This window comes from Pseudorasbora parva, chromosome 2 (genome assembly GCF_024679245.1).
Source record: "Pseudorasbora parva isolate DD20220531a chromosome 2, ASM2467924v1, whole genome shotgun sequence".
NCBI classification, from domain to species: domain Eukaryota; kingdom Metazoa; phylum Chordata; class Actinopteri; order Cypriniformes; family Gobionidae; genus Pseudorasbora; species Pseudorasbora parva.
This window is the reverse complement of record NC_090173.1, coordinates 47,470,574-47,484,359: the sequence shown is the minus strand read 5'-3', so window position 1 is coordinate 47,484,359 and position 13,786 is coordinate 47,470,574. Positions and strand designations below refer to the sequence as shown.

The 13,786-nt window shown below is 37.9% G+C and overlaps 1 protein-coding gene across 2 annotated transcripts in view; it reads left to right on the top strand.

Annotated features, from left to right (window-relative positions):
* Positions 1-2,636: 2,636 nt before the first annotated feature.
* The window catches only part of srl (sarcalumenin), a 43,793-nt gene continuing 32,643 nt past the window's right edge, over positions 2,637-13,786 (top strand). For both annotated transcript variants that reach the window (XM_067429049.1, XM_067429048.1), the window contains exon 1: positions 2,637-2,783. In XM_067429049.1, the coding sequence (XP_067285150.1) occupies positions 2,726-2,783 (58 nt within the window). In that variant the 5' untranslated portion in view covers positions 2,637-2,725. The remainder of the gene's footprint in view (positions 2,784-13,786) is intronic.

Sequence of the window (13,786 nt, the reverse complement as noted above, 5' to 3'; positions counted from 1 at the left end):
TAGCTTTCACTCTTATTGTTGTAATACACTCCCCGGCCCCCCAAAGAAGTTGCTGTTTAGAATTAAATGATTGGGTCATTAGTATAATTAATGTTTCTAACATGTATTTAGCAACAGTTTTTTTAACCTTAATTGCTGTGTGAAGCTATGTAGGCAAACACATCATGGCCATATTTCAGGATGATATTGTCAAAATTCATAAGGCATGAAGAATAATTTTCACACATTGGCACAATGGTATTGGCACCCCTGAGTCCAGACCTTAAATTCATTGAAAGTCTTTGGGATGTGCTATAGGAGACATTAAACTTTAGAGTGCTGGACTCTTGCTTTGCCATTATATTATCTTGACCAAACATTGATGCATCTCCTAATAGAAATAAATGCTGTGATGTTATTTTCATCAACAGGCGCATCCATGTTTGGTCAAGATCTTTGATGTTTGACCGGGCAGTGCATTTATATATATATATATATATATATATATATATATATATATATATATATATATATATATATATATATATATATATATATAAAACAAAAAAGTAAGTACCCGTTTTAGGTTTAGTTCTGCCAATATTAATGCACGAACAAGTATCATTTCAAAATGGTTTAAAGGTGTAATTTTCTTTAGCAGTGGTTGCTAATTTTCTCTTGCTGTCTTAGTGGTATGTTTATAATGTGTGTTGGATTGAATTGTAAAGAATTACTTCAGTTCTGGAATGCAACTCTAGATCAGGGCTATTCAAATCTTGCCCTGGAGGGCCAAAGCGCTGAGAAGTTTAGCTCCGAGCCTAATCAAACACACCTGAACATGCTAATCAATGTCTTCAGGATCATTAGAAAAACACAGGTGGGTGTGTTTGATCATTGGAGCTAAACTCTGCAGCATTGGCCCTCCAGGGCAAGATTCGAATAGCCCTGCGCTCGATGGTGCAGACTGATGTGTCTTTGTAACTCATTTGGTAGCGTTCACATAATTATTTACATAGCACAGCTGATTGGTTGTTGTTGTATCAGTGGCCTTCAAACAAATACAGGTAGTGTTGCAGCTGTTGCCAGCTCCACCTTTATAGATCTGTTATGGGGTTCAAGTCATGTATGTTACATGTGCAGCAGCAACAGTCTGTCTTAAGCCCTTTTCGGACGCGATTATTTTTACAAGGGTAGATGGAGTATTGTAATTACCATGGGACGTTTGTAATATTAATGGCAAATTTGCGCAAAATAAGAAATCTCAGTAAAATTAGCAGAAGTGGGAGAGGTTTTACTCACCACCATCCACTCCATTGTCGTCATGTGCTTCCTGATATCACATGCACAAACATATAATTTATATAGCAGTAAGGTCCAAGCTAACAATTTATTAATTAAATTCTAACGGTAGGCCTACACAGAAAACAGGTTATAAGGTTTGTCACAGATTTGTCCTACCGATAAAAACACAACTGAATGCTTTTTCAAGTGCTTCCATAATTACAGCGGGTCTATTTGCACAGGATTAGTAGGCCTACTATTACCCGAGGTAATTTGTCCGGATCTTTTTACAGAAGTCGCCATAATATTTATTGACATTGTAATGATTGAGGTGGCACATTCGGACGGGACTAAAATCACTGAGAAGTTCTGGTAATAACTGCTTTACCCCACCTCTATGTTAAACTAATCCCGTCTGAGTAGGGTTCTACTTGCTCACAGCAATGTCTGCAAATGTAAATCTATTTTGCCAATACATTAACATATCCACATCCATTACCATGCCAATCTCTATATTACTCTTTCAGAAAGTTTTAATCTACCATGTACCTTAAACTAAAATGAATCTGCCATTTTTATGTATAGTTAGTTATAGTTTTGAAGCCCTAACTCTTTTAACATGTTTCAGGCCCAAGTTCATAAGCATGTCTGTGGAATCATAGGCTATAGGAGTCATGCAGTTCATTAGTTTTGAAAGTATTTTTTTATGCAATTGCTCATTTATAATAGAACTACATAATTGTTCTTAATCCTAGATGCTAAACAACAGAAACAGCCACCTGCTGTTTGCTTCACTTTTGTCTTTTGCAAGTGAATTGTGCCGTACATTTTACAGTGTATTCACAGATTAATGAAGGGAGAGCTCATGTACTGTCAAGTGCCTGAGTCGGTGTCTGCTGTGTAATGATAAGGCGTTAATCTCCGCTCTCCGAGGAAATGATGATGCTGACTTTTACACCTTATTCCTGACTGTCAGCCCCTGTAATTGCACCACAGCCAGTGACTAACAGCGCTGTCTCGACCCTGTGATCAGGGTTAGTGTAAGTTGGTGAAATGGGACAACATTTTGACAAGCTATTTTAATCCTTGCCATTAAGTATTTCTTTATTAATTGTGATTACATTTCTTAAATGAATGCCATGGCACAAATACTGTTCCCTTGTTATACCTCTTGTACAACATTCCTTTTCAGTTGCCAAAATGAACACCAGCTGATGTACTGTAGCGCTCTTGTACAAACGTGGTGCTTGAGATGGCCGCACACCCTTGATTCGACGTCACCACTGTGACAGCTCTGCTAAAAGAGACAGTCAGCTGCTCGGGTGCGCCTTGTTTCCGACACCTATGGTACCGGCCCCCTCCATATAGTCCTGTCTGTAAGACCACCCTCTTGCTGGCGCCCTCTGACCTTCTCAATCTGGTATATATAGCCAGAGAGGCGACCAGAGGTCTCCTGGCAGCCAACATGAAGGTCTTAGTCTCGCTCTGCGTCTTTGTGCCCCTGCTGGCACTGGCCACAGCAGGTAAGAACATTTTACTGTTTGCAATAGCTCAATAATACGGAACCGAGATGAAGTTTACTCGTCTGTAGAACAGTCCCAATCCCCATCTACTGATTTGAAACGCTTTGGCTCGATGTGCAAAGGAAATACTCTTGGATTCAAAAGCAAATGGAATCAGTGCTCAAAAGTAGTCAGTTAATCATTTCGAAATGGTTGGTAGAAACTATAGGCTTATTGATTGAGTTAGGCATGGCAAAACTATTAAAACTATGATGGACCATGTCACCATCTGCTGAGCTATTTAAACCTGCAGCGTTCAATAATAACTCTGGGCAAGGATGAGTTATTTTAAGACACGTAATGCATGATTTAAGAGAAAATAATGTTTAACAAATCCTTTTTATGTAAACTTTACGATGTGTATTAAGTTTATGGAAGCTCTGAGTAGCTGATAGTGTCATTCATGTGTTTATTTTCGGACAGTAGACATCTTAGCTCATGCATTGTGCGTCAGCTGTTGTGAGGCATGGCACCAGCTTATGGAAAAAGCTAGAATGCTTGTTCGACTTGAAGCGGCGCTGCACAAGCCGGTCTGTGTGTGACATCAGAGTACCGGGAGAGCGATTCAAAAGCATACAGAGCCATCAAGTCGAACAAGCCTAGAGTCTCACTGCACTCCTGTTTCCAACTTCTCTCATATTTGTGATGCTTGAGGTACTTCACAGTTTGGTTTTATTGGCGTGCCAATGTGAGGAGACAAAATCCTCTAACCACTCCATCCCAGGTCTTGTCTTATAACCCCAGGCTATAAAAATCCAGCTACTCTAGCTTTGGATGTGATTTCCCAGGGCTCTGGCAGCCGCTTTTACCCTTGTTCCGTCCTTGGGGCTCCTCTCGGGCCCGACGTGGGCCTTTGTGGGCCCAGGCTGCCGTCAGGTGTCTAAGATTGGAAATTGTCCTGTAACCGGACACCGTCTACTATTGATTCCCCCATCGTCCTCTTCCTCTCTTCCCCTCCCCTCCCATCCACGCTTGTCTTTGGATCCAGCATGCAGCTGCTGTCACCCTGACACAATCACAATTTATTTATTCCCAGCCACTGGCCATATAAGGATGTGCATTATCTCAGCAGGAGGAGCCGCGGCGGTCTAAGCCAGTCCCACGCCATTATTGTGTTAGTGCTAGTTGCCTCAAATGGACAATGTGGCTGATTAGGTGATTATGGTAGCATTGTCGAATGGTAATTTAAACCTGCATAAAGTTGCTCTTTTAATGGAATACATCAAATAGTGTGGTGCTTTGCTGGTGCACATTAGCATCTTAATCTGTGAGAAGGTTGAGACTTTGGGAGCTTTGCATGAGAGCGTTAGCTTGGCCATCATGAAAGTAAAAAAAAAAAGAAAATCTAATTTAGTCAAAAAAGCAAGCAATTTCTTGCCATAACTCATGATGTGATACTGTTGTATTTTAATTTGTAAATCCACTAAGAGGCATTATGAATTTGGTGTAAGTTCAAGAGTCAATCAATGTTGATTGACAGGGTGTGTGGTTTCATCTGTCAAAACATGATATAGGTCCAGTTGCTTTGTATTAGGTCAAAGGATTTGTGACCTAATGACCTCGCATCTGTTACCTTCCTCGCCTTCTTCTTATTTTTTAAAGGAAGGTTTCTTTGTTAGCATGGTGTTTGATTGCTGAAATAATTAATTTAAAAGTTAAAACCGGATTCTTTCAAGTCCAGGTTAAAATTGCCATATTACTGTCCAAAACTCCTAAAAATCCAGATTTAAAAAGGGGGGTTTAGCAGCGGTGCCAAAGAAGACATTTATTTCTGTTCCCAAAAGAACCTTTCAGTGAACAGTTCATGACTTGAACATTTTAATAATCTATAGAACCTTTTTTTTGAGTAGAAAGGTTCCATGAATGTTAAAGGTTCTTCAAGGAACCATCGATGACAATAAAGAACCTGTATATTTAAAAGTGAATCTTGAGTATTGGAGGAAGTCATCCCCATTGACTATGCATTTGATATGGGTACTCGATGCGAGTAAGGGCTCTCCCCACCTTTCAGCAATGTAACGCAGGCATGTGGTGCCCCTGCTCTTTAGGGACTTCCCTCTGCTAGGAATTGTGGGATGGGCAGCCAAATGCTTATTCCATAAAAAGGCCAATGCGACGTGGCTTTACAGAAACGAGTCATGCTTTCAATCCTCTTTACCCCCTCGGTTCCATGTGATATTCTTACTGCGTCCTAACTCTAATACCCATGATTCCTCTGCGGAATTTACGCCCGGATATGATCCTGGTTCTTGGATTCAAAAATGTGTCGTCACGTTATTAAAAGCTTTGAAGTAACAAGCTAAAAACAGCACACAAAAACTTTTTGAATCTTTTTCTACAAAATCGTTCTGTTAAAAAAGGTTTTGATCTTTTAGATTTAGATTTTAAGGTATGTAGATGTTGATAACTCTTGAGGACACTTTTATGAACATCTGTATTAACTGCTAATTCTGGAAGATTATTCACTCCTCTGATTGCCAGAAAAAGGACAGTGAGACTCCACCCCCTGGTTCTTTCTGAGGCATCACCCATTGTGGAGCTATTTCTGTCATCAAGTCAATCCAGAACCTTGGCACCTGTTGCTATTCATGATTTGCCATAGATAGATAGATAGATAGATAGATAGATAGATAGATAGATAGATAGATAGATAGATAGATAGATAGATAGATAGATAGAGAGAGAGAGAGAGAGAGAGAGAGAGAGAGAGAGAGAGAGAGAGAGAGAGAGAGAGAGAGAGAGAGAGAGAGAGAGAGAGACAGACAGACAGACAGACAGAGATTAACATCTGTTACATCTATATATGTAATTATATGTATATATATATATATATATAGACACACACATACATATATAACTTCTATTAAATTATTACATTATTTTTTAATATGTTTTTTAAATAATTTTATGCAACATTTATTTATTTTGTGTGCGTGTGCGTGTGCGTGTGCGTGTGTGCGTGCGTGTGTGATATATTAATATTTTATTATTTCTCAATATCCATATAGTCTGATATCTCATTATACCATGGTATTGCCGTTTTATACCATCATTGTATTATGGTAGTCTTTTCTCTGATGACTGTTACAGCACTGAACGGTTGATTTTGTGAAGTTTAGCTGGTGTGTAATGCAATACATTTAATCTCACAGCAGCTTTGTTCAGCTGGAAATCCCTTTGGTCCCACTGTAAAGGTTGTGTACACCTCTCCCTAGCTGCCGGCAAATCCTGTGGGTTCAGACGGGCTCAAGGCTCACCTCCCTAATCATGTTCACATTAATTCAATTTACCTCCTGCATCTGCCAGCAGAACATGATCAGGAGGTTTTCACCCTAATACACCAAGGAAAGCATACCTCTGATCCGCGTGAACTATTCTAGATCAAATGGGTTGCTAGTTAGAAAATGAACCGCATTGTTGTGTTGCTCGCTCACTGCTCTGTCAGAGGTCTAAATAATCACCTGCAGCTTTTAAAGGACCTCCATTTGTGTTTATGCTGTAAACCGCTATCAATAACATTCAAGCCTTCAAACAGATTTCCTAAACAGACCATTATTTAGACACCTGTAAGGTTAGCAGATTATATTAAACCTTGTTTCCTCCTAAATTGTGAATGTGTGCATTTGACCAATGAGACTCAGACTACAGTGGTCCAATGGCATTCCAGCAGGATGAGCTATAGCAACAGCTGTGTTTTTTCCAAAGCCTCTGTTGCTATGCGACAGACTCACTGGATGTCCGTAGACCCCGCGACAGATGCTGGAGGTTTGCGTATTTGTCCTTCCAGTGTGTACAGGGTTAAATTAAAGCTAACCCCCATGGACTGACATTGTGCTTTCCTGAAGTGGATATATTTGTAACCGTGTTGGCACTATATTAAGTGCTGCTGTAGTGTGCTGTACTCTTTACAGCCTTTGAGGAGATGTTTAACAGATTTGATGCTATGAGCTGCGTGGATATAAATTTTTGCCCGCAAAAATGTGCCCGCATGTGCTTCTCAGTACTGAGGTGGTCTTACAACTTCCTTAGGTGTCATGACCAGAAAGCTATTTATATTTGGTGACCTGTATATATTTTTTAATTTTCTAACTGTCATTACATAATCTATAATGTTTAGGCCTACACATAGAGCTGCACGATTAGTTAAAAAGAGCCCAATCTCTTTCCTGAATGACAACAATACAAATCTCTGTTTGTGCTGATTCAATTTTTTCAACATCACAGTATGGTATGATTATGTCTGTTACAAATATGCAGTAACTCTTAAAAGTAAATAAAGAATACAGATTACATTGTTACGCCAGTAGGTGGTAAAGGAAAACAAAGTGCTGAATCCGGAACCGGATACTATTATGCTATACTACTTTTACCACATCTATGGCAGAAATAATAAGAGTATTATGCTAGTATGTAGTTCTGGATTCAGCCAAGATGTGTTTGAGTGAGTCATTGAATCATTCATTCAAGAGATTTATTCAAAAACTGATTCCTGATTCCTAAATTGTATCAGTCCTAAATAGTATTAGAAAATCCAAAAGTCCTAAATCGAACTAAAAGAGTTGTACGATTGGTCTACTATTTCCGGTCAGAATTTCGAAGTGCGAATTCGACGCACACTCACAGCTGATATTTCCCACAAGCCATTGCAAGTTGTACAATGATTTGATTAGAACTAAAAACTAAAATTGTTAGTTGTGTGAGTCTGATGTGTGAGTCTGATGGTTAATGGTGCGTTCCAACCAGGTTTTTGAGCCTGTAAGTTACGACTTCATACCACGACTCACAACTTAGTATGGAATAAAAAGACTGTCAATAATAACATGTGCATAAATAAAACTGAGCTCAAGGAATTGTGGTAGCTATGTAACAAAGCATGGTGGACTGTGGCTTATACTCATTTACAATCATTTATATCACCAAATGCAAAAGCCTCGTTGTTTATTTGAGAGAAAAATGGCGCATAAGGCAAGCGAATAGGCCTACCTTTTATTTTGTGTTATTTGTAGCTGTTAATTTATTCTTGCACTCAATGGACTGGAAACTAGCTAACACTAGAAAATCTGCTGATATAGCATAACATCTGAGGATAAATAATGTTAGAGCAATGCCTTTTTTAAATAAACAATTTGGTTTTTATGTACAACTTTCCTAAACACCGCGGGCTATGTGACATCAGAACTCGTAACGGAGTTAGTAGTGGGAAGTTCGGATCATTTTACTGACTCGGATCTTTGAGTCTCGTTCAGCAAAATGAACGAATCTTTTTTCGAGTCATTTCGAGTCATTTCGTTCATTTCACCAAAATGACATGTTAAATAGCCCAACACATCTAGTACTTGTGAAAATGTTGATTACATTTTAAAACTACATACAAATAAACTATAGGGTACAGCAACCAAAGCCAAATTATAAGAAACTGAAATGTTTAATTAATTGATTAGTTGTTGGGTCAGGCTATTGCAGTCTCTGTTTGTTCACCTCACCTCCTGATCCAAAACATTCTTTCTCTTGCAACTTCATATTTATCACGTTTGTTCTCCGCCTCTCGTGTCTTCGAGCTCCTCGAGACGTTAGCTGTCGACTCGTCTGTGTCTGACTCTGATCAGATCTGGGGGCTGGGCCGCCCGGACCGTGCGTGACACAGGTCCGGAAACAAAAATGATTAGTTCTTACGAGTCTTTCGGGTTTGAGTCTTTCGTTCTTCCTGTTAGTCCCATAGAGTCTATGCTTTCAATAACGGAAACAGAAAAGATTAGTTCTTTTGATCGAGTCTCGGGTTTGAGTCGTTCGTTCTTTTGTCACGTGACTTGTCACCGTATAGACCACAAGTTCACAACCTTTTTAGTAAAAAGCACGTAGTTATTTATTTTATTTTTTATATTATTCTCAGTTAATATCAGACATATACAAATATGGGAAATATATTGACTATTCAAGTCTAACATCACAAATTCAATTAGACTAATTTTGAATCAACTGTGTGTGTGTGTGTATATATATATATATATATATATATATATATATATATATATATATATATATATATACACACACACACACACACACACAGCATGTGACTGACAGCAAGAACGAAAGACTCAAACTCGAGACTCAAAAGAACTAATCTTTTCTGTTTCCGTTACTGACAGCATAGACTCTATGGGACTAACAGGAAGAACGAAAGACTCAAACCCGAGACTCGATCAAAAGAACTAATCTTTTATGTTTCCGTTACTGACAGCATAGACTCTATGGGACTAACAGGAAGAACGAAAGACTCAAACCCGAGACTCGATCAAAAGAACTAATCTTTTCTGTTTCCGTTATTGACAGCATAGACTCTATGGGACTAACAGGAAGAACGAAAGACTCAAACCCGAGACTCAAAAGAACTAATCATTCGGAGATTCAGAGCTCATTCAGAGGCCATATGTTGCGTAATGCGCATGCGCGGTCAACACAAAATGAACGAATCACTATCTGAGACAACTCGGTAGTCCCGAGTCATAATAAAGATTCGTTCAAAATGAACGAATCGTTCATGAACGACACATCACTAAACGGAGTTCATCAGTAGGCCTACGTCGATTTAGTACGAGTTCCCTGCCACTGGAATGCGGCATTCGATTAAGGGGCTTGAGTGATCAATTATAAGTATTTAACCTGGCAAAAATATATTTATTTAGTGTTATCCACATTATATTTCATCGGCAACAGCATTGTAAACTTCTGTAACGAAACATTTGGTCATATTTAAAACACATCCTCATATTCAAATAGCAAACACACGAGGAGAGTCTCTAATACCCACCACTGGCAGATCAACGTGCTGCTACATTTCTCTCTGATACGGTAGGAAATTAAACTGAATGTGAAGGATTTAACTGTGACAAGACTGACAGGGCAGTTTATCGTGTTGGTGAACGTAACGAAGCGTCAGAGCTGTCCGTTAAAGATGAAGACATTTTTTAGTATGTCCTAAAGCTCTCCTAATTTTGTGCTACACTCGAAAGCATGAAGCTAGCTCTTTTCTTCACAATAAGAGTAGCCTCAGTATAAGTAGGCGATTGGAACTGGGACGCAACAGGACGCAATAACTCCAGTCTTTATGAGTGAGTCATTGAATCTGATTCACCCAGTGATGAAACAAGAAGTAAATAACATAAAAAAATTCATAGACTGCAGCAAATCATATTTTACCATAACTTCTAGTAAATGACATGTTAATTTGTTTAACCTAATTCATCTGAATTTTTTAAGAAAAAACAAACAAACAAAAAGTGATTATCTGTTTATTCAGAATTGTACGGCTGGCTCTATTTATATACATGATATGATATAATATAATTTGAGTTTTTATATCTGTTTTGTAGGCTACTGTACGTTTGTATTGTTTTTTTTTTACTCAGACATAAACAAGCTTTTTGTTTATTTTCATTTATTATAGTGTTTTTTGTTGCCATATATTACTAGGTTTTTACCATGACATTTGACATATTTTTTTCTTTTAGGAAAGATTTATTTATACATTAATTTAATGGTAATTGCAAGTGTTATTTTATTATTATTATTATTATTTTTACAGTAACATCAGATACTAATAATAGCCTAGATTTTATATTATTATATATTATCTAATTTAATGACACTGGGATATAAAATATACAGTCATAAGTTTACTGTAAAGTTTTGGCAACCACATTTATTAATTTATTCTCATCAGCCATAAACAGTAATTAATGCATTTTATTTATCAATTTATTATACTGTTTTCTTTTAACTTTTATTCATTTGTGTTTTAATTTATTTCAAATAGTTTTTGCCATATATTAACAGATATTTTTACAGTAGCATACTTTTTTTTTTTTTTGGAGAATTCTATGATATGAGTATTCCATGATTAATTAAGTCTGTTTTCTTAAACATTATATATATATGTTATTATTATTTTTATTTATTTATTTTTACTTTTATGGTTTAGTTTTAACATTTATGTATTCAATTATTATTTAAATTTATTTTAGATTGTACTCCATACTGGTCTGTTTTATTCTATAGGCCTTTTCTGTATCAGCACATTAGCATTTATTAGCACTGTTGTTCACAGTTCATCCATGTAAACGGCACACCTCGTCACTAACCTTTCTCTGTTTTAACGCCATGCTGAGCTCAACATTACAGGGCTGTATTTTTAGCAGCTTGACTTGGCCAGCGTCGGCTGAGCACTTGTATGCTTTAACTAGCACGTCGTGTCATCACAACAGGCCGAGACTGAGCACCATCTGTTCCTCACTCTTCTCAAGCTCTGGCTCCACAATATGGCATTGCGTTTGGTGGGGCGTCTCCTCGAAAAAGCTGGAAAAACGTGTGAAGTGCTTAGCTGTACAATCGGACCGCAGCGAGTCATTGTAAAGTCTACACAAGCTGAAATATACATTAAAAAGGTCATGGGGGCAGCTGTGGAAAATGTGAAATAATGTTGTTTTGTTTGCCACCCCTGTTGGAAAATGCAGCTAATGCCAGCTTCAGATACTTGCTTTCACACCGCTTCTGGTTTCTAGCTGGCCATTTATGTTAGTGAACCAAACTTTGAACTTTCTATTTATCAAATTATCCTGTTTGAAAACATGATTTGCACAAACATGGTAAGCAGCACAACATATTTTTTAAACATTTATAATAATCAGAAATGTTTCTTGAGCATCAAATCATCATATCAGAATGATTTCTGAAGGATCATGTGACACTGAAATTATGATGCTGAAAATAAATGACACTTTAAAATATATTAACATAAAAAAACAGTTGTTATAAATTGTAATATACTGTATTTTTGAACAATTACAATATACTGTATTTTGAACAATTACAATATACTGTATTTTTGAACAATTAAATGTTACATTAGTGAGCAGAAGAGACTTCTTTCAAAAATCAAGAACATCAAGATTCAAGAACATTGTAAGATGTATCTGTGTGTGTGTGTGTGTGTGTGTGTGTGTGTGTGTGTGTGTGTGTGTGTGTGTGTGTGTATGTGTATGTGTATATATATATATATATATATATATATACACACACACACACACACACACACACACACACACACACACACACACACACACACACACACACACACGCACGTTGGTCTATGTGGTTTACAGGGACTCTCCATAGGCGTAATGGTCTTTACACTGTACAAACCGTATTTTCTATCCCCTTACTCTGCCCCTGCCCCTAAACCTACCCATCACAGGAAACATTCTGCATTTTTACTTTCTCAAAAAAACATAATTTAGTATGTTTTTAAGGCCATTTGAATTATGAGGACATTTGATATGTCCTCATAAACCACCTTTATAGTGTAATACCAGTGTAATACCCATGTAGTTATACAAATTTGTGTCCTCATAAACCACATAAACAAACAGGCTCACACACACACACACACACACACACACACACACACACACACACACACACACACACACACACACACACACACACACACACACACACACACACACACACCTAAAGGATTATTAGGAACATCATACTAATACTGTGTTTGACCCCCTTTCACCTTCAAATTTGCCTTAAAGGGTTAGTTCACCCAAAAATGAAAATTTGATGTTTATCTGCTTACCCCCAGTGCATCCAACATGTAGGTTTGTTTGTTTCTTCAGCAGAACACACATGAAGATTTTTAACTCCAACCGTTGCTGTGTGTAGGTCATTTAATGGGGTGACTAGGTAACAAGTCTATGAGAGCAAAACAAACAAACAAAACAAACATGCTTAGACAACAAGCACAAAATCCCTGCTGCTCCTGACGACACATTGATTTGTTAAGACACGAACCAATCGGTTTATGTGAGAAACCGAACAGTATTTATGTTATTTTTTTACCTCATATCCTGAAGAGTCTTATCAAGTTTTCACATCGGCTGTGACTTCCGTCTGATGAGGTCAAAACCGACATGATAAACATCTTATTTTCATTTTTGGGTGAACTAACCCTTTAATTCTACGTGGCATTGATTAAACAAGGTGCTGAAAGCATTCTTTAGAAATGTTGGCCCATATTGATAGGATAGCATCTTGCAGTTGATGGAGATTTGTGGGATGCACATCCAGGGCACGAAGCCTCCCGTTCCACCACATCCCAAAGATGCTCTATTGGGTTGAGATCTGGTGACTGTGGGGGCCATTTTAGTACAGTGAAGTCATTGTCATGTTCAAGAAAGGTGTGTTTTTTTAAATGATTTGAGCCTTGTGACATGGTGCATTATCCTGCTGGAAGTAGCCATCAGAGGATGGGTACATGGTGGTCATAAAGGGATGGACATGGTCAGAAACGATGCTCAGGTAGGCCGTGGCATTTAAACGATTCCCAATTGTACTAAGGGGCCTAAAGTGTGCCAAGAAAACATCCCCCACACCATTAAACCACCACCACCAGCCTGCACAGTGGTAACAAGGCATGATGGATATATATACAGTGAGGAAAATATGTATTTGAACACCCTGCTATTTTGCAAGTTCTACCACTTGGAAATCATGGAGGGGTCTGAAATTGTCATCTTAGGTGCATGTCCACTGTGAGAGACATCTAAAGAAAATCCAGAAATCACAATATATGATTTTATAACAATTTATTTGTATGATACAGCTGCAAATAAGTATTTGAACCTGTCTATCAGCTAGAATTCTGACCCTCAGAGACCTGTTAGTCTGCCTTTAAAATGTTAAAGCCTGAGCCTGTTAGTCCACCTCCACTCCATTTATTATCCTAAATAAGATGCACCTGTTTGAGGTTGTTAGCTGCATAAAGACACCTGTCCACCCCATACAATCAGTAAGAATCCAACTATAAAAATGGCCAAGACCAAAGAGCTGTCCAAAGATACTAGAGACAAAAGTGCACACCCCCACAAAGCTGAAAAGGGCTACAGGGAAATTGCCAA